The sequence below is a fragment of the Pleurodeles waltl genome, chromosome 9 (assembly GCF_031143425.1).
Source record: "Pleurodeles waltl isolate 20211129_DDA chromosome 9, aPleWal1.hap1.20221129, whole genome shotgun sequence".
Classification (NCBI taxonomy): Eukaryota; Metazoa; Chordata; class Amphibia; order Caudata; family Salamandridae; genus Pleurodeles; species Pleurodeles waltl.
Window position 1 is genome coordinate 428750159 of NC_090448.1, and position 22029 is coordinate 428772187.

General features: G+C 41.4%; 1 protein-coding gene across 4 annotated transcripts in view; it reads left to right on the top strand.

Annotated features, from left to right (window-relative positions):
* Positions 1-22029, top strand: part of SIPA1L3 (signal induced proliferation associated 1 like 3) — a 635337-nt gene that overhangs the window by 195952 nt on the left and 417356 nt on the right. For all 4 annotated transcript variants that reach the window (XM_069207242.1, XM_069207245.1, XM_069207243.1 and 1 more), the window contains exons 3-4: positions 16057-17863; positions 19520-19650. In XM_069207242.1, coding sequence (XP_069063343.1) covers positions 16390-17863; positions 19520-19650 — 1605 coding nt within the window. In that variant the 5' untranslated portion in view covers positions 16057-16389. The remainder of the gene's footprint in view (positions 1-16056; positions 17864-19519; positions 19651-22029) is intronic.

A 22029-nucleotide genomic window follows, 5' to 3' on the forward strand; every position in this document is an offset into this window, starting at 1 on the left:
TACCCATTTAATAATTGACTTAAACTTCTCCCATCTGTGCACGAAGAGAATATGTCACCTCAGAATTCCACAACTTCATAAAGACACTTATCCCGAAGCCTTTTGCCTCTATTTGTTCATTGAACTAGAGAGTAAATTCAGGAATCGTTGTAGTGTGTAGTTGTTATTCCATGCAGCTGCTCAGCCATCAATATACTTTTGCCATGTTGGGGTTGGTGGTGGTTTTCACAGGCTGTTGACTCTATTGTGCCCATTAATTAATATACGTTCTCACTGCTGCCATACTTTATCCCGTTGTTAGAGTCGGGGTTTCTAAGAACAAAACTAAAGATTACTATTTTTCAATTGTGCAGCCTCAATTCATGTTCTTTTAAAGCAGTCTGAAGCAAGGGTATATCGCACAACCAATCTACGATTTGTTTAATCCAAATAGTCTTTGTGTTTTAACAAAATGAAGAACCGCAGTAGCCAGAGGAAATCTGTTATTTCCACCACAACCTTCTCTATTACGCCCCAGATAGCTCTCCCCAAACTTCAGTTGTGACATGTTGTAAATATTTGAAATCTTTTCTTCGTGTTGTTTTCTTCGTGTTGTAAAACAAAGACTGTCAGTCCACTGCTTATAATATTAAAGTGCAGCGTCAATCGTGTTCTACAAGAAACATACTGATGTGTGGCTCGTCTTATTTTGATTTACACTTCTTTCACGGTTAAGGTAATTACTTCCTACAAATCTTACCAATGTACTTAAACAGAAAATGCTCTCGCTGGCTAAAGACCCCCCCCCCCCCCCCACACCCCCCCCACCACAATTACTGTCAACAATTGTGCCTCATGCCTAATCTATGACATGTCCTCCATGGGGTGTAACGCAGGACCCTGCAGCCCCTGCAGCACGAGGAATCAGGGGCAACCCTTCAAGGGGTCCCCAGCCCCTTCAAGGGCGGGCCCATTCAACCCAAGGCTAATGAGATATAGGAGACCCGGGGCCACACATTACATTCTGCAGGGTGGCCCATCATTTTGTGTTGCGCCACTGTGTCCTCTGGGTATAGGTATCTTATAGTTCCCACAAACAAATAGTATCTTATAGTTCCCACAAACAAATAGTATCTTATAGTTCCCACAAACAAATAGTATCTTATAGTTCACACAAACAAATAGTATCCTATAGTTCACACAAACAAATAGTATCTTATAGTTCCCACAAACATATAGTATCTTATAGTTCCCACAAACATATAGTATCTTATAGTTCCCACAAACAAATAGTATCTTATAGTTCCCACAAACAAATAGTATCTTATAGTTCCCACAAACAAATAGTATCTTATAGTTCCCACAAACAAATAGTATCTTATAGTTCCCACAAACAAATAGTATCTTATAGTTCCCACAAACATATAGTATCTTATGGCTCGTAGGTGTTTGGGTTTTGAAGCAAATTGTTGGACTCTCTCAGTTAGCCAGTCTTGCGATTTTAAAGTGACGTAACGAGACTGGGGTTGAGGGTGAATATCTTTCACTTAAAAATTACCCACCCAAAATGGAAATCATTGTTGACTTAGCTAACTAAAGACCGACATCTTTTCAATAGGGGTATGCAAATTTTACATAATTTACTTCCGCGTAATTGTAGCAAAGTTATGCGCAATAACTCTCACCGCTAATCTCTCAGTTAGCTCTATATTTCAGCTCGAAATACATCCTTGCGGCAGTCTTTGCTTCGAGGATACTTTTCAGCAAAAACACAACGAAAAATAGCCACTCACGTTCTGTTGTTCCTAAACATAGTTGTACATTTGTACCACAAATAGCATGTAATTACGCAAACTGGCGTAATCTTGTGAATTTTGCCTAACAAGTGCAACATAAAATTCTTTAAATTGCTCAAATTATGCGGCAGTGATTAACATTTTGTCTAGGCCTACATTTCGGCTCATTTTAGAAAAGTTTGCATTGTCATGAACTGATGGCCCTTGCTCCAAGACTTTAAAAACTAAATTTATTAGGTTTATAGTGTCACTAAATGGAATTGAGAAACTACTGTCTGAGTAAGCATTCCAAGTCTTTACTTCCATGCACAGCGCACGAGTGTATACATTCCTCATTACCTGGTAATGCCCAGATTCCCATTTCCTGTTCCTGTTTTCAGATGTACTTTAAGTTTTTGGTGACTGAATGGATTTTATTGCCAAAAAAGATGCTGCTTAGCTATTTGGAAAGCTCTGATTGCTCCTTCATCAAAATACGTTATCCTCTCGCTTCATAGGCTTGTGGATTGAGATAGAAAAGTCTACCACAATGCGCTTGATTGCTGTGTTAGAGAGGTTTATGCAGGCATCTGCAAGGGTTTGCCGTTGAATGTTTAGCAAAAAACTGACTAGTTTGAAACGTACATTTTAGATCTAGATTTACACCAAAAAAGCATGACCGTATTTGCCAAACTTGTCATCACAGTATTTCCGTTAGACCAGTTTTCCTCCTCTGTTTAACATCCATCGTTTCCTTTATCCTTCTAATAGTGTTTCTTGCAAATAGCAATATATGACCAATGTTGCTAGGTTTTAGTTGTCACATGGTTTTCTTTCTATGACTTATTTATTTAATGAGCAGCTCTGCAGTTTGCCTGTTAAGGATCTTCCTTCTGAGTTCTGTTGTTCATGTCTACAGAGTATAACCTTGTCCATGCCATAAGGAACCCTTCTGCTGGTGCTGCCTAATGCCAGGGCTAAATGAATACTGGGGCTCCATGGTCTTGATTTCACGCCTGCTACTTTCTTCCACTATTGTATAGTCCCCGTCTCTTTATCTAACTCTTGCTGGTTCTTTTTCATCCATGCTTTCTCCATTTCTGTCTTCCTTTTTAGGTCAAACGTAGCAGCACGCAAGCGCTGCTTTTCGACCTGTTGTAATCTATTCTGTGGGCTTTAACAACACCCATCACATTCATTCGCTCCTGGACTTTCCTTTCAATAATCCCTCGATGTCATTCATAAATGCTTTACGTTTTTCACGCATTGAGGGTCTTTTGCTGCGCCTTGCAGACTGACTCTGATACATGGATTATTGCGCAATTGCCGATACGCATTCGTGAGGACACACTACTTTTTTCTTTTGTCTCTCGCCTTGGTGCCTTAAAGTTTCATTTTCTTTTGTCTGTCCCCTTCACGCTCCATGGCGCTTTAAAGTTTCATATAATGCCAACTCAATCGGGGATGTTGGAGCGCTTTACAATGCAACAATTGTCTTTGGAGGTGGGCTTGTGTGGTCGCTGTATATGTGACCTTTTTTCATGGGGAGTGGTATGTGCACGTGTGTGTATGCAATGCTTGTGTTGAAATCTTGCACCCTTCCTTTGGGTCTGAGCTGTAGAAGCAATGGGATTCTCCCTCCCCCTCTCAAGGGCAGCTCTGCATTTCCCAAACATGTGTTCTTTCACGCACCGAGTTCCACTCCTGCAGTCCTTGCATGGCTCAGTGGCATACACGCTTGGTGAGAAAAAAAAACATTTATGGCCCAGAAACGTGAATTTGCTGCTCCCTTTCTAATTGTGGTCTGTAAAACGAAGCTCTTCCCCGTGTGTGTCTGTTTTTTTTCCCTTTACCTCACTTTTTTTTTTTTAAGTCGCCATGGACGTAGAGGTGGATATAGTTGGGAGGACCTGCTATACCATTGTATTTATGGCTTGTTTCAGTGATTAGTTTCGTGGCAACATAACACAATAGGTTGATTTTAAAACATGAAGGCACACATTAAAACGTACTGCAGATATTTTAGATTATTGTTCTCTGGACAGCTAAATCCGCTCCTATTATGCCCTGTCTTAACTACCGTTTCTTCTTAGTTTCTGGCATCACTGTTCCTTTTTGTTTTCTTTTCATTTTGTAGTTTTTTCCCCCTTGACCTTCTTGAGCAGTGCATGGGAGGGATGGAGTGTTCACATCCTTGTGTTTGGGATACATTCATTGTAGATTTCGTGAGATTTAGCCACATGGTCTCGTGGTGAGCGTTGGTATATTGCATGTTGAGATCTGTATTTTCTTGACGTTCTTGTTTCATGCGTGTATATAACACAAAATGAACTGAAATGAAGTATTGGAGCACTTCACAACGCTACATTTGTCTTGGAGGTGGACTTGTGTCGTCATTGTATACATAACCTTTTATCATGGGGCGTAATGTGTGTGCATGCAGTTAAATTATAAGGCGCAGAGTTGACCAATTCACGTGGAAAGAAAAGTCCGATTATGCGTTTACAATGCCAATAGCTCTAACACTCGCAAATGCGAGGCCTATTGCATTGCAAATGCTTGTTTTCTGTTTCACCTCAGTTCTCCCTTTCCTGCCTCTTCATCTCTTGCGCTGGGTCAAGATCTGCAGATGAAAAAATTGCCTAAAAACGAGTTTCCTGCCCTCCATCTGCCGCAACTGTCACAAATTAGTTTACTTTTCAGATGCAAAATAGTTCCATATACATTTCTTAGAGGGCAGAATGATATACGATGATATACAGTGCAGATGGTAGCATGAAGTGAGACAGTGATACTCCGCTTGGTGGTCCCACACCCCTCTCTGTGTATTTTAAAGAATTGCAATAGTATGTTCTTGCTTTCAGCTGTGCTGTCAAGTCGGACTTAAAAGTTACAAAACCTGTTCTCATCCTTGTCAGACCCACCTGAACAAGTGTAAACAACAACGCGTTTGAAACGAGCATTGGTAAAACTAGTAGGTCTGGCTTTGTCTGCTCGCCTATATTAATGTTTGTTTTGTTATGTTTTTGGAAACAACTATTGTTGGGCAAGTTTCTGGACCAACGTCAAGTTAATAAATATATATATGGTTAAAAGCCAAAATATTTTTGGTCTCGGGAAGCACACATTGCCATAGTAGCCCCTGCTATTCAAGGGAACTCATTTTTGCCTGAATGTTCTCCTAGTGAAGGGCAGAATGGCGCCACTCACAGTGAAAGTAGCCAGTGGTTTGAGTGAGCTGACCCATTACTCCATTCTTCGTATTGTAGTGGGTATTGTTCCCATTAACAGATAAATGGATGAAGAAGACTGGCTAAAAGCCTCGTTAAGCATATTATACATATTATTTTCGTGAAGTCAATATGCTTTGGTTAACGTCAGACCTAAAACGAGTTATCCTCTTGGTAGACGGTCTTCCAAAGTCTGTCTCGAAAGTGCTAAACACTCGTTGCTGCCTCTTGAGGACAATGGTTTCATTTTAGATTAAACTCCTCCTTTCCCTAATTTGCTTATATTTAAGGTAGTGAAAGGTACAGTCAGCGTGTCGCTCCGGTTCCTAACTAGAACACTCTGGTTAAAATATAGACCGAGTTTTGTTTTATCTATGCAAACATCTGAAAAGAGCACAATAAACATTCAAAGCTCAAACTACTTGTCATTTTGCCGGATATTGTTTGTAATAAATTACTTTAAAAAACCTGGATGCAGTGAGTACTGCACTAATGCAGAACAGTTTATATTTTTTAATGATTTGTTGTTATTTTTGCTTTCATTTTATCACAGTTAATGTTATTGCATCTGAGCATGAAATCCTAATTGCCTCAGTGTTTCTGCAGCTGCCTCAAAAGCCTAGGTGAGAAGAATTAACCAATATTCAGTTTCTCGAATCCCAGCTGCTTCATTTCAAATCAAAGGGCCCGTTTACAACCTCAGTTTATCCAAAATTAACAGACTTCCAGACAGGCTTTCTCCATACCGGTTTGTAAACCACATATTCCGTTTCAGTTTTTCAAAAGCGTATATGAAAGGCGAAAGGTTAGAGAACAAATTCTGGTTCCTCAAGAATTGGTACACTATCCCAACGATAAAAATCTTGTAATTAGAAAGGATTCTTGGGAAAAACAAAAAAAGCAGTCTGTACTACCGGTCTTCAAAACACCTAGACAGGTAGGCACAAGAGATCTTGGAAATATCTACAGCGTATTTATTAAAGTTACCAATGAAATGTTATGCTTTAAGTAAATATAGAAAGGTAGTATAAGGAGTGGACTTCCAAACTACTCACCTCATTTAGAACCCTAGACGAAAGCTGCGACCGCTGCAGGGGATAGCCTAAGGTGACCACCCCACCTCACTTTGCTATCTTTCTTAATCTGAGAAGATGAATTTTGCTGGAAAAAAGACCTTTTCGATGTCTCTTGTCTCGAAGTCGGCAAGAAGAAAGAGCAACTGCAGGCCACGAGAAGTGCATGGAAACTTGTTGGGAAGGGTCTGTTTGGCAACCATGTTGTGGACTCGAATAGAAACACGGCGTTGGGCAAGGTTCTGCGTAAGATGTCGTGCCTCCCAGAGATGGAGGTGTATTCTTTGTGCAGGATTTTGGGTAAAAGGCCCCTCAAAAAGCTCCACGACATTAGGTAGCAGGCAAACTTACAAACTGGAGTGGACAGGAGAAGGCTTCCCTGATCAGTTAATTTTTAATGTAGTGTGGCCTTCAGTATCCTCCTTAAATTGTAAAGGCTTGAGAACTAGGTCTTCCTGCAAAGTCCCATGCGGTTCCCATGATTTTAGATATCTTTCAGTTCAATTGAAGGGTTTAAAAAACAGTATACAGCGTGTATCATTAATATTCTTAATAGTAAGAAGACTCATGTGTACACTTTGAAATATTAAAGAGCACAAGGAAACCAGTAACTGTATAAGTTCTGAATCACTGGTTCTATTACCTTTTTCCAACCACTCCCTCTGCTCAGGTAGGACCATAGCTCACAAGAGCTAGTTTATTGTCCCTCTCTTGGAGTATTCAAATGCAAAGGTTTCTTACTAATTCTGTAAGCCAGTGCTCAACCCTAACCAGGTTGGGGTTAGTGTAATGTCGGGTGTCTGGCAATCCTGTGAAGACTATGCAAAATATGCCTACAGTTGCCTAGACTATGCCAGGGAAGGCCTGTAATATGTAGGATATGACCGACATTATTCAGGTTTAGGTCCATCATGTCAGAGACTGGTCTGCTTGCAGGTGGGGAAGCAGCAGATGCTGTAGGTAGTGCAATTTACACACCTACACTTGGCAGTATGTGCCAATAGGTATGGGTATGTATGTATGTATACGTTTTTTTTCCTTGCTTGGAAGAAAAAAAAATGGCATAGAGCTTGACTACCTTTTAGGGCAATTTGTGTTGGTTATGTAAAAATTAAATAGTCTATTGAACGCCTTCAGATTCACTTCCTAACTTTACTACGATTAAGACTTAACATTTTCTGTGATTATATATTCAATAATCTGAAAATCAAAGGACTCATATTTTGTTAAATTCGTCTAAAAAAAGTTTGTGATTTAGAAAAGTTAGTCACAGTTTTTGAAATTGCAATTGAGTTTTCAGAAGTTTTATAATTTGAATTGTTTTGAATAAATAAATTATCATAACAAAACTTCAGTTACATGGACATTAAGGTTACTATCTTAAAAATTAATAACCACTGAAGTTATTAAGTAATGGTACACAATGCAGCCATTACTCCACAATGCACTTCCCATGTTGTCACTGGCACCATCACATAAACATTGACTTATTTTCACATCACGGAAAGTGTTGAAAGCCGCTGCACCTCGTTATCCACTGAGCATCATCAGTTGTCATACCCAACAAGCTCTGGGGGTTCGGAGATAATGATGCACAAACCAATAATGAAATGTGAAATGTTGCTGAGTCTAACACTCACTTCTGCCGTCACCAGACGGCTCTAGTCAGTCCTAGTACTCAATATTACTACCGCTACACTCCTCCTAGCATGACCTGTGGTCCTCGGTGTACATGGATGGAGAATTCTGTGTTATGGCTGTGCGCAGCAGAGGGCATGGATAGATATCAGTTTTGGTTTAAGGTGTCCCTTTTAAAATGCAGAGGGCGTATGCAATGTCCCGCCATTATTGGCCTTAGCTGCAAGGAAGTAATTGGCAGTAAATAATCTAATTCCTCTTTGAGGCTTTGGTTCGGGTCCCTTATTGCAGTAGCTGATCATGAACTACCACTGTGGCCCGCACTTGATGGACATAATCTGTAAATTAAACATAGAAAAGGAAGTATTTTCTTCTGTGCTGGTAACAGTGGCAAGAAGGAGTTGTGATGCAAAAAGATTGTTTGTAAGCACCTACTTCTAACTTAAGTTTTTGAAAATTGTGGGGTAGGCAAGCACCTACCCAGTGTGGATGTCAGATGAAGTTACTTCTACTCTGCTTTAGACTGCAGGTTGTTGCTCTTGTTGCCACATTTTGTCTTTGAGAAAAGTGTGGCTCTGCTTCATGACAAAAAAGGGCAAGTTGTAATTATTCATTTTATCTTATGCCTTTCTTAATGTATACATATATATTTTTTGTCATCGTTTGTTATAGTTTGGAAACTTGTATCTATTTCTGTATGTTGCTGTATCTATTTTGCCCTGAGGGTGGATTTTAGTTAAGGGATTCATTAGACAAAATGCCTGATTAAATTTTTTTTAAAGGTTTTATGCCATCTAATTGAGCGGTCATTTTTAGGGTGCAAATGCAACAGTTTATCGAATAGAAAAAATCCTTTTGATTTTTTTTTGGATTATGCAACAAATAGGCACTGTAATATGTAATATGGACATTTACATTGTGATGCTGTGAAAACATAATTGTATTATACTATTTGTTTTACGAACCCAGTAGGCCTCATGTAGGAGGCTGGCCTGGTTTGTAGTGGGTACCACAGGTACTTACACCTTATAGCAGGTCCAGTTTTCCCTTATTAGTGAAATGTAGTCAGTGTCTAGAAGCCAGGCTGTCTAGAGGTAGCTGTAGACAGAGCAGCCAAGGCTGAACTAGGAGACCTGCGAAGCTCTTGCGCTACCACTGTAGTCACAGTACTCACACACATGAAAGACAATACTCAGTCCTACCAAAAATAAAGATACGTTATTTTAGTGACACAATCCCACATGTATCTTAGAGGCTATACTCACTTAGGAGGTAATTATTGTACACAAAATGTACACTAGTAACCAAAATCAGGTAGGTAAACAGTCATAAAATAGCGCAAACAGTGAAAAACGCCATAGGTTACAATGGACCTAGTGGGGAACACAAACCATATACTAAAGTAGTGGAATGCGAATGTTGGTTTACCACCTAGGCAAGTGTAGTGTGTAGAGGGGTGCTGGGAGTGTAAGAAAACACCAAAGGTAAGTAAAATACCCCACCCCAGAGCCCAAGAAAGCAGTAGTAAAGTACAGCAAGTTTCCTAAAAACACTCGAGAAGTCGTGATAAAGAATAATGCAAAAACCAAGCAAGACTGCAAGACCCCAACAACGGGTTCCTGTAGAGGCCTGCGGAGAGAGAAGACCAAGTCCAAGAACTGCTGAAGAGTCCAGGAAGAACAGGAGCCCCTGCTAATCTGGATGAAGGTGCAAAAGTGAAACCTCCTGTTGGAAGAAAAAGTCAGAAATGCACCAAAGAAGATAGCTGCGGGGTCCTGCTTGGTGCAGGAGATGTCCCACGTCGGATAGATAAACGCAGGCTGTTTTTTGTCGTCGGATTCCACCAACAAGCCTTGGCTCACACAAGAAGCGCGTTTGGTGGGAAAAGGCGCTGCCCGAGCCAGGGGGTGCCTGGCCATCTCAACTCAGGATGAGGAGATAGAGGGAGCTCTCAGCACTTTCCACAAGCCCTCAGAGGACCAGGCAGCACCCACAGGAGTCGTCCCAGGATACAGGGACAAAGGAGTTTCAAATGGCAGTCATCGCAGCACTACACAAAGGGATCCCACGCCACCTTGGAACAACTCACGGACCTGAACGTCGCAGGATAGAGTGCTGGGAACCTGGGCTAGGCTGTACACAAAGGAATTCTTGGAGAAGCGCACAAAAGCCCTAGGAGCTGCAAAACATGCGGTGCACAAGGGGTACTGTCTGGTATGGGTAGGCAAGCTCTTACCTCTGCCAAATTTGGACAGTCAGTGACACTTTAGTACACCACCTGTGTTCCAGGATCCAAACTCGTTGTCAGGAGAGGGAACCCAGAGTACTGGTTGTCGCTGCAGAGCGGTGCCTGCTGAAGCAGGGAAGTGACTTTATCACTCCACGGGAAATTCCTTTGGTTCTTCTGGTGCAGAATGAAGACAGGCAGTCCTCGGAGCATGCACTGGAAACTGTTGAAGTTGCTCGCAGGATCTGAAGTTACAGAGTTGCAGTAGTCGTCTTGGACACGTTGCAAGTTATAGAGTTCCTGGAGCAGTTCTGCGGTTGATCTGACGGTAGAAGGTGACACAAAGGATGCAGAGGAGTCCTGCTGGAGTCTTGCAATCCAAATCTGAGGAAACACCCACAGGAGAGACCCTAAATAGTCATCAGAGGGAGATTGTCTACCTAACCAGGTATGGACCTATCAGGAGGGGTCTCTGACGTCACCTGCTGGCACTGGCCACTCAGATGCTCCCAGAGTTCCCTGACCATCCTGAAAACAAGATGGCAGGAACCAGGGGCATTCTGGAGGAGCCCTGGGCACCACCCCTGGGGTGGTGATGGACAGGGGAGTGGTCACTCCCCTTTCCTTTGTCCAGTTAAGCGCCAGAGCAGGGACTTGGGGTTCCTGAACCAGTGTAGACTTGATTATGCAAAGAGGGCACCATCTGTGCCCTTCAAAGCATTTCCAGGGGCTCTGGGAGGATACCCCTCCCGTGCCTGTAACACCTGTTTCCAAAGGGAGAGAGTGTAACACCCTTCTCCTAAAGGAAATGCATTGTTCTGCCTTCCTGGAATTGAGCTGCTCAAGCCCCAGCCTGTCTGTGAGGTGGCAGCAGTTGGAGCTGCAGTGAAAACCTCAGAAGGCTGGTATGGCAGTACTGGGGGGGCATGTTGAAGCCCCCAGAGTGCATGGGATTGTGCAACCAATACTGGAATCAGAATTGGGGTACAATTCCCAGTTGTTAGACACACATGACCATATTCAGAGTTACCACTGTGAAACTATACATAGGTATTGACCTATATGTAGTGCGCACTTTTAATGGCGTCCCCGCACTCACGAAGTCTGAGAAAATGGGCCTGGATGATGTGGGGGCACCTCTGCTAGTGCAAGGGTGCCCTCACACACAGGTTCTATGCACCTATCCTTCAGGGTCTGAAGGTTAGACATATAGGTGACTTATACGTGTTGTGGTGCAGTGAAAACGGCTGTCAAATAGTGCTTATACTATTTCACTCAGGATACAATGGCAGTTGTGAAGAAGTGTTTATATGGTCTCCTTATGGGTGGCGCAAAAGAAATGCTGCAGCCCATAAGGATTCCCTGGAACCCCAATGCCCTGGGTACCTATGTACCATATACTAGGGACTTATAATGGGGTCCAGTATGCCAATTTTGAGCAGAATACCGGGTTACCAGTATGAAAGTACAAACTTGGAACCAGAGAGAGCATAAGCACTGGATTAGCAGGACTCCAGTCAAGCATACTGACAAAAACAGTAAACATACTGACATGTAGGGCACAAACTATAAGCACTGGGGTCCTGACTAGCTGGATCCCAGTGACAGTCAAAACATACTGACAAACAGGCCGAAAATGGGGCAACCATGCTAGAAAGAGGCTACTTTCTCACACCTCATGGTTTGGCTGTGCCTACAGCCCCATGGAATTGGGCCTGCATTCCCTTACTGATGCACAATCAAAGCTCATATTTCACCTTTGGATTATCACTTCCTGGAAACCACCCTTTTAAATAGTGCTGTATTTGAGCAGGGCGGCCAAATGGGGAAAATGAAAGGATGGAGGTCAAAGGGAAGTGTTGAAAGGTATTAATGCTTGCACATTGGTGACTTGCACAGTTGTATAATGCACGTATAATGTTAGTAAGGCTGCAGGGTGTCCCTCATGTTATAATTTCTATGTTTTTTCCAAGATTCTAGATATACTGCAACACCCATGTTTGGTTATTTCAAGGAGCCTTTAAAGCCAGGTGGAACATTTTTGTACCTTTTTGTTCTGTATGAATGTAATGAATTTGCCTCAACTCTGAAACTTACATTTCCATATTTAGTTTTGATTTTTAACATTACATTTAGCCATTTCTGGTGTTTATACAAATTATAGAAAACTCCTCGAATCGTTTTTAAGCTTTATAAACCAATCTTCTGAACGGAAATGTCCCCTGCTTGCTTTTCATGACGCAAAGAACCTAAAGAAAGCCGTATAAAGGAGCCCTCGAATACTCAATTTCATTTTGCATTTTTGGATGACTTTAGCACTGATAACCAAAGCACATACGTCCAAAATCATTATATGGGCATCCCTACAGCAACCGTGTTAACGTTTAAAAACATGAATGGAATCAAGAAAGTAGATGTTTTTTCAAACATTTGCTATACGAAAAGACGTTGTTTGTCGTGGGAGCAACACTTTACCTTTTCCATTTGCTAAAAATTATTTACGCCGCTCATACCACGGACATCATCAAAAGGGGGGCGGAGGGGGGTAGGAGCTCTCCCATTAGTTAGATTTCATGATTTTTTTTTTAAACAAGGAAGTGTTTTCTGATTTAAAGTCGAGTCCATGCCTTTCAACTTGAATTCCAGCGGACTTGTGTGAAGTGGAGTGCATGGTTACAAAAGACATTGACCTATTCCCGTACTTAGGTGTGAGAGTCACTGATAAAAGAACGAGTGAGAATACCCCTCCAAAATGTATTTATTACGGGCCACAAATGCAGTTTATACTGGACGGTACTATAATATCACTCTCATTAATACCATACCTAGTGAACTACTCAATAGAATTTACCACAGCCAGCAAAGGACAGATAACATTGAGGATAAGCCCCATGAAACATACTGCAGCTTTACCAGACCCTGGGTTTTTAACATCTACAAACCTCAAACGACTGAGATGGCCAAACGCCTCCTTACCGGGCCTACACAACATTGCAAAAAAACTATTGGAGGATAGTACATCTATGAGTAATAGTCCAATAAATGCTTGGACAAATTTCTCCACACAAATGATATTGCATGCCAACTCAAGCACAGATAGTAAGCGTACAGCTAGCACCTGGGTTACACAAAACAGCTGTGGGTTGACAGGAATGCAAGGAAAGAAGTGTTCTGGACAACATTGATCTTCACTACCAAACAGCCCGATTCCAGACTATTCTGGGAGGTTGTGAATGGCCTGAATGGCCAGGGAAGTTAATAAACAACTCAAATGTTCAGGGAACTGTTTGGGTCGACTACTTGGCAAAGATGTTTGAGGGGTGCCCCTTTTGGGACTGAACACTTGTAAGAGTGGACCCAGCAGACCTGAGACAAGGATGGGCATTAACACTCCCATACAAGGGGCAGCTCCTAGAGAAAATGAAATAAATTCAAGAGAGCAAGAGCAAACACACTCATTATATCTGCAAGGCGGAATCAAAGAAAAAAATAATTAAAGGAGAAGAGACAGAGCTCCAGGACATAATGGAATCCCCCAGTCCATCTTTAAATGGCATGCCCGCTACTGATCATATTTAAAGATGTGGAGTCGACAAGCTGAATTTCATCCAGCTGGCATGGCTCCATCATCATCCCTATTTACAAAGGTGGAGACCCTTCAAACCCAGCAAACTTTAGGCTAATTGCACTAATAGATACAGAAGCAAAATACTAAGCATCACTACTCCTAGAAGATCTTATAGAGTGGTCAGACAAGAATAACCTTATTCCACTTAATCAGACCCTATTTCAAAAAGGGATTGGGACAAATACAAATATTATATCCATCTCCTTGATAGTGAACAAATGCAAGCGAAAACATCTAAAGCTATATCTTTGTTTTGTAGACTTAAAAGCAGAATTTGACTGCATTGACCAGGGCATTTTGTAGAGGAAAGTGCGAATGTGTAAAATCCCAGAACTAGTACTGCGGCGAATAGAACAAATCTACACACAAACCTGGATTCTTGTTAAACTGGGTGATGACTCAAGGCTATCACGAAGGATTTCCACAAATAAGGGTCTAAGATGGGTGTGTGTGCTGGTTCCACATCTATTTAATCTGCTTATGGCAGACTTTACCCCACAGCTTGATAAATTTAATTCACCTCCACTGTGCTTGGGCACTCTACCACTGACTCACCTCTTCTATGCAGACGACGTGCTGTTAATGAGCCTAACAAAAGTAGGCCTACAAAGGTCTCTGAATGAACTGAGAAATTATGTCTCAATCAATAAATTGAAAATTAATGCTTCAAAAACGATAATAATGTCAATCAGGCGCCAGTCTGGCCCCCACTTAGAATATGGTTGGACAGAGCCCAACTGGAGGAGGTAAGGTGTTACAAATACTTGTGAACATATATTTGCAATAGATGTAATCACCAGGCACAGAGGCGATACCTGTTAAAAAAGGAAGTGCTATGGTAATGGCATTCTGTACATTGAAAAAGAAATTGGAGGGACCTTCCTTTAAGCCGCTGATCTTAGTAATGCCATAAAAAATGCTGCCAACGGTGGCTTATGCAAGCATTGCTCTGCACAGAAAGACGCTGACCTACTGAACAGACAACTGCTTGCAAAAGGGCATAGCCACTCCCAAAAAATGCATCGTTGGCGCAGATGCACCTGGAGTTCAGCCTTATTAGAGAGAACTTGGGGAGAATGTACACATATATAAAAAGTTGCTACAAGATCACAATAAACAGGTTCTTCTTTCCTCTGAGCAGTGCAGCATGGTTGACACTAGAAAGTGATCCTCAGTCGACATATAACAAGTACCTCTTCGAGGCTTTAAACGTGTGTTCATCATTTAGGAAAATAACAAAGCTGCAAGAGAGCACTCCTTTTTGTTTGATGTGCGTGAATGGTGCTCAAATATTATGAAAGTTTGAAACCAGCACCTTATTTTAGACTAACTTTTCCAGCGCACAAAAAAAGGAAATTGGTGTCCATCCGATTCAGCTGTCTCCCGACTCTGGCTGACCACCCAAATTTGGAAATATAGTGGCAATGCTTCATGTAGACTCTGCGGTTACAAGCAGGAGGATTTCTTACATCTGGTATGCATATGTCCCTATCTGTATATGGCTCGTGTTAGCCCGCTAAAAAAAGGCTTTAAGGCCAGGGGTATCCGTACATGTAGGAAAGCAATAATGAAATATCTTGACCCAGGTAATCCCCAACTGAACACTAAACTGATGAAATATCTATAATTAAATGAACAAGCAATCATTAATCACTGCAAGAGGAAAGCTGCAGTGTGTCAGGTGTGGGATAGCTGTTGCCCAACAACTCTAGGTAGTCACACAGTCTCCCGCCATGTTGTCTTCACTTGTTCACACCCAGCTGATTATCTCCTCTGCCTTATTTTTTATATGCCCAGCAGTTTATACATTGACTTCACTTAGTTTACTTCCATCGTTGGTTTCCTTTGTTAGGATGGCAAGTATTCAAACTAATGGGAATTGTCACATTTTAGTGATTTTACAATACTTGAACGACTTTACAATTATAATTGGTATGAATTTGTATTGATGATTTTACCGCAGAATATATTTATTGTACTCCATAGATACTAATATTTGTATGTAATGAGCAATATTGTTATGGTCTTTATTAACTAAACAAGAAAGGTTGTTTTAATTCTGTTCCCGAATAACATAATATTGCCCAGCCTAAAATTGCTGTCCAGTTAGGGAAAAATCTAAATTAAAATCTGAGTTTATTGCCATAAATTCCTGAATGCATGACTCAGCTGGCCATTGCCATAACTTGTAATTTTTTGTACAGTTCTGTTACCTTTTGTTGGTAAATGGTTTAATTTTAAACTTGCCAAATATTTGTCTTCAATAGCTTTGCAGGTAACTTGACTGATCAATAAAGTAAGTAACGTGATTACATGTCTTTAATACTTAGCTTTTAATACTCCAGAATTGAAATGGCAGAAAATAATAATATTGACCTGAAAAATAAAACAGCAATAACTGTATGCTACAAACTTTGCCACCTTCTTCAGTGCCATCTTGTATTTAGACTTGCTCCTCAAGTGGGTTTCCTTAACATGCTCTATTTTTGTGTCTTTTGTCTTGTAGAATGGGCTGAGAAACACATATTTCTCCTGGCAGCCATCTTGAAATAACTTCTTCAAAGTAGCGCTCTACAGAGAAAATCAGAAGTCTTAACTCGAGCCATTTCCTTTTCTGGTGACATAAAATATGTCTGCTGTCGATGGAACCCTTAATGGATTTGAAAACGAGGTGGTAACGGCCGGGGACAAGAAGGCAGGAAAACTTAATCCATCGTTTTGCAAGTCTCTACACGTAAACCCTGAGCCAGCTGCTCCCAACAATGGTTGAGAGTAGTTTGTGGCTGATACAAATGAGAGAGACTTTTGTGTTGGCTGCAGAATTATTTTTTGTTAGAATATGACAACCTTTCGACCAATTCACAATGAAAACTCGGAGGTTGGTGGAAACCTAATAAAAGGGAATGCTGTACTCAGTCCACGCAGTGGGGATTACTACCCACAAGGGTACTGGGTACAAAATGGCAGCGCCATGCAGCCTTACCCAGCAACAGCTGAAAACACTACTACACGGCCTAGCACGACCACCCCTGCAGTGCCAAAAATGGGTGTTCGTGCCAGGATTGCTGATTGGCCACCAAGAAGAGAAGCATTAAAAGAGTCGTCAACTCCAAGCCCGCTGAGAGAAATGGAAATGTCGAAAATTGGTAGAGAATTTGGTGTGTCTAGAGGCATACATAATGTACAGCACCCACCAGTCAGTGCAGGATTCAGAGGAATCCATAGAATGTCCAAGAAGAGGTCCAAGGATATTGAATTCCTTGATGGTTGGCCACGGTCACCCGGGAGGAACTTCATACAGCTTCGAAATCGGAGTAACAGTGAAATTACGCTCAGTGAGTGTGACGGTGAGGAATCCTTGGAATTCCGAGGGCCCAGGTATTCTAGCGGGTTGCCTCTTTGTAGAGAATATGGCAGCACCTCTTCCATAGATGTTCAAGGAATTTCTGAGCAGAGTTTCTTTGAAATGCTGGAAGAGTTTCGTAGCGAGAAGCCTGACCAGCAAGGTTCAGCAGCAGAAGATCTTAATCAACTACTCAGGGCCGATTCCAGCATGGCATCAAATCTACATCTAGCTGGGAGCACCAAACCAGATGTGCGAAATGAACAGCTACAGAAAGAAGAATTCCGTTCCCTACAGAGAGAAAGAGATAAGCCTAGGAAAAAGAATCAGAAAGGTGAACATGACCAGTCCATTTTTAAAAAATTAAGGAACAGCAAAAGTGAAAATGAATCTGGCAAAGCATCTTTGGATCCCGAGGAGGTTAAATCTCATGACAATGGCAAACCTTGGATTTGTCAAAAGAGTTTTGGGCATTTTGATGTACAGAGCATGGTTTTTGATCTCAACGAAGTGGTGGCTAATAGGTCTTATATTGCACAGCGACGAAACACTACAACAGGTGCTTCTGCAGCCTCGGCGGTATCCCTGGCTGTTTCAAGGGCTTATGGACTCGGAGGGTTGGAGTCCACTTTCACCAGCACAGAAGACTTGAACTACAAGGAAAATTTAGAACATGACCTTGGAGATGAAAATAGTAATGATTTACTCCTTAGCTGCCCACATTTTAGAAACGAGACTGGTGGGATGAGTGAACGGAATGTGAGTTTTTCCAAAGCTTCTGCCATCTCCCCAACTGGAGGTGAAGGTGGATTTATGGAACCTTCTCTAAACGTTTTTTGCACTAATGCAAGCATCTCCGTACTAGAGGTACCAAAGGAAATGCAAAGGAATCAGGCTAGATTGAAGCACTACAGCATTGAGCACGTGGATTTAGGAGCTCGGTATTTCCAAGATTACTTTTATGGAAAAGGTAAATTGTATTGTTTCTTTTTTGTATTTTATTGAGAAAAAAACAGTTTTCAGTTGTTTGTACAGAGTACAAGTGTGAATAATCACAGAAAAAAAAGAAACAACCAGTTACTCACCTCCCTTGAGCCCAACTTGACATTTGATTCCCATTAGAATGTGGTTGCTAAAGGAAGTCAGCCCAAAGGGCGCAATCATACTCCCGAAACCACACTGTGTAAATAGAATCCTATTGTAGTCATTTCCTTTGTCATAAAAAAGAACTACAGAGCACTATCTAGGTGGAGGAAAGCATAATTGCTCATTCCTTGAAAAATAAGAGATCATTGGGCACCTCTTTTTTTGTAAAGCAGGGTTATCTTCTCCACATCCAAGAGTACACAATTCATGAAACCATTGTGCAATACCAGTTGGTTCCATTTTCCCAAGGTAGTGCAATGTGCATTTTTGTGGACATGCTCTTTCAGTTGACGTCATGAAGTCATCTAATCTAGGATCTCAGAGGCAGAGTATCATTTTTTTGTGTTAAGGTACAAAGGTGGCTCCTGGTGAACACAGCATCAAGCTAACAAAATAAGGTTGGTTGAAAAATAACAAGTGTGTATGAGGGAATGGAAATATTGTGATTCCTCGATCTTGCTTTATATTACCCCATCTACTGACCACATACTCCACCCACTTATTCTATTCTTCCATGCTTTCCAGAATCATGCACCTTTTTAAAGTTTCAGAAAAGCATTACGGGACCTTTGCCAGTCCTCAAACAAATCTTTAAGTCTTTTGCAACTCTGACACTTGCCCACATTACTTCCCTTACCTCCATCACCCCCTTGTGATTCACCCACTTTCTGTCTCCACTGTCGCCACCTACATTGAAGTGGCTTTTAAGAGTATGGTGGTGGTATGTATAACTACATCTCAAAAGCTTGTGTGTGAGTACCACAGACGGCTTTGAGTTTAGGCAGTCTTTCCCTTTGGATAGGCCACTTATGTGCATGCAATGTGTGAGTGCAGATGTTCTTCATTCCCACTGTTAAATTCTGCACTGTTCTTCCTCTGGTTGTAGTCACTGAAAGAAGCCTGACTCGCATACTCCAAACGGGAAGTGAAGTAACTAAAATATGTGAGCGAGAAAATACCAAAAGCACTCCAAACACTGAGCACTATAATTTTCAAACTCTCTCTAGTAAGGAAACGTAGAAACCGAATGAAGTTCAATTCCTTGATCAATCTTGGACCAATGTTCTACGTGATATTAGCCTTTGAAAAAGTCATGCTAGTGATGAAACGCTCGTCGGCTGTTGTGTAAGGAATCTCTCAAGGTGGAAGAATTGATTACGTCACACACAATAAAGGAATTGAACTCCATTTGGTTTCTACGTATCCTTACTAGGGAGAATTTGAATATTATTGGACTCAGTGTTGTAGTTCGTTTAGTATTTTCTGAACTCATATTGTGCAGTGTATCCCTTGGGTAATACTGACTACCAAGCCTTTGGCAGCAGGGCCTACATTCCAAAATGCACCCTTCGTCTACGGTGTGAGTTGTTTCAAGTTGACATTGCTCACTATTGTTTATGCCTGCAGGACAGGAAGTGCAATTGTCATACCACTACTACCGTTTATAGTGCTGTAAGTAAGATATGTGTCCCTATTTCAGACCATTTCAACTACTTTGGGGTGGACGAAAAGCTTGGACCAGTAGCTGTTAGTCTCAGAAGAGAGAAGCTGGAAGATAGTAAAGACTTTGGACCACAGTATCTATATCGAATCATCTTCCGGACCAGTGAGGTATTTCGAGTCTACTTATATTAAACTTTTTGTGAAAATAAATAACTTTGTAAAGCAAAGAAGCCAATATAATTTGTGTGTTATTTTTTGTTCTTCTTGAATATGACTGTTTTATTGATCATTCGTTTCTCCTCCTCCTTCCCTTTTCTCCCGTTTTGTACTTGTAATGGATTTCTATGCCTTTAATTTGTTCACATTATGTAAATACAAAGAGCTGAACCACAACCAACAACTGCCGTGGGCAGAAGTCTTTAAACGTTCTTCTTCCAAGCCTCTCTTAAATGGGACATTTTTTATGTTGGTTCCATTTTACTTTGCGGTCAAGAAGGCACTTATATTAAGCCTAGTAAAAATATGCAAAAAACAATGTCTTTTATCTTTGAAATGTAAACTCAAAACAGAAACTTCTGAAGGGATTTCTTCCTATTTTTCAGTGATATCTAACCTGTTCCTCGGTGACTAATAAATCAAACAGTTGTGGAACTGGCAACTAAAAAAAGTACAGCTTTTAAAATTTAAGGGAAGGCATGGCGCATACCTCTCAAGATCTTTTGAGTCTCCAGGGAAAGTAAGATTCAGGAATTCTAGATGGTGATCCCATTGAAATCAATGGAACTGCTCTTTTTGTGAGGCTGGGGGAGGTTTTCAGAGCGAATGAGCCAATTAAAGTCAATGGGGGGATGTCCCTGGTTATGAAAGAGGGTGAAGTAAGATGAATGCATGCATGATGCTCACAGCCCCATTACAACAGAGGCAGAATCCATTGGCGGACAGAAAAATGTAGATATCTGAAATTTACCAAATGCTTTCTAAATTGTAGCATTTTCAGTGTGTTTACAACATGTACTTGACGAAACGTTTGTAAATACCCCTAGGTAAAGAAAAACAGCTCAGATCTGCTGCTTCTGTCTATTCAAGCTGTAGAGGCTTTGGGATGTTCTTCTTTTGTGTGTTTCTCAAAGCACCAGTTAGAGATCTGTTGATCCGTTTTTTTTTTTTCTTAGAACATTTTCTCGCTGGAGTATTTTTCACTCCTCTGGGGCAAGATGAGCTAACATGCTGCAGCTGGTTGTAATTTCTCCCCTCTGCTTCCCTCTCCTATTTCTGTCCTTGTGCCTCAGCAGGCAGTGTCCTCATATTTGTCAAATATCACAGTGAGACCCCCTCGTCACTCCGTCCACTGGGCCATTGCTACGAGGCTCATCGCATGTAGTCTCGTCTTCCTATTTGTAAAACATCCCAGCAAGCCTTCCTCGGACCTTGCCTCATTCTCATGGGCCAACATTAATAGCCCCCTCAGGAGTGTGGACAATGGGAAGTGCTGCTCGGAATGGGCGCCAGTACCAGCCTGATGGAACACCACAATCCCTCTCCCCTCACTACCACATTGAATTAAGTGCTAAAGACAGCCTGGATATGCACCAAACAAGGCCACCCTTCTTGGCTACCTCGACAAGCACTGGTGAATTGCCGTAGAATCAGTCCCTTCCTGTACCTTGTGGCTGCACTATCTGCTGAGGGACGTGCGAATCCCTGAACATCTGACTGTCTCAGAAATCTTAGTAGTTTCCTTCAAACATTCGTTGAGCTATCTCAGCTTGCTTTAATTGGCATGGGGTCATGTTGCCTCTGAAAATGAAGCAATTAGACATTTTGATGGCCCTGTCTATTTGCAGCTTCCTGTCGAAGACCCTACCGCATGATGTGCTCCAATTCTGTCATTAACTCATTAAGGCATAAACAACATGAACTTATGGCACCTTTTGCCATTTACCTCTTCTTGTGAAAAGCGGCCTTCCTTGTTGCCATAACAGATGATGAGCTTCAAAATCTTTAAAAGATTAAAATTCAGTTTTTTTCACGAGGACAAACCAGAACTGAAAATACTTCCTGTTTTTATACGGTTTTATGAAGCTGTATTTTACCTATTGACTAATGAATGCTTAGGTTTTTTTCCTGTATTTTCAGCCAAGGAGACGTAACACATTATTGATATTTTTATTGCTTTTGATTTGGAGACAAATACTGCCTTGAAGTTGCATCCTCTTTCCTCTGTGGTGGGCTCATTCCTCGAAACAAAGGGCAAAAGCCACTGCTGAAAAGTGGACAGTCTTGGAAATATTTAAAGTACAAATCACAGGAGGGGTTCAACCTATCGCAAGCTTACCTTAGGCAGCATTAGCCTCTTTCTGTAGACGGTTGCTCATTGCTGAGGCAGGGAAATAATCAGACGAACGCTGTACATTTTGTCAGCATTACTGACGGGATGTACATTCCAAAAAAGGAGCAGTTTGTTGCAGGAAGTTCAGCACATCCTATTTGATTCTAACAAATGCTCTGTTCTAGTTCCGACATTTTTGGGGCTTTGAAATGGGGATT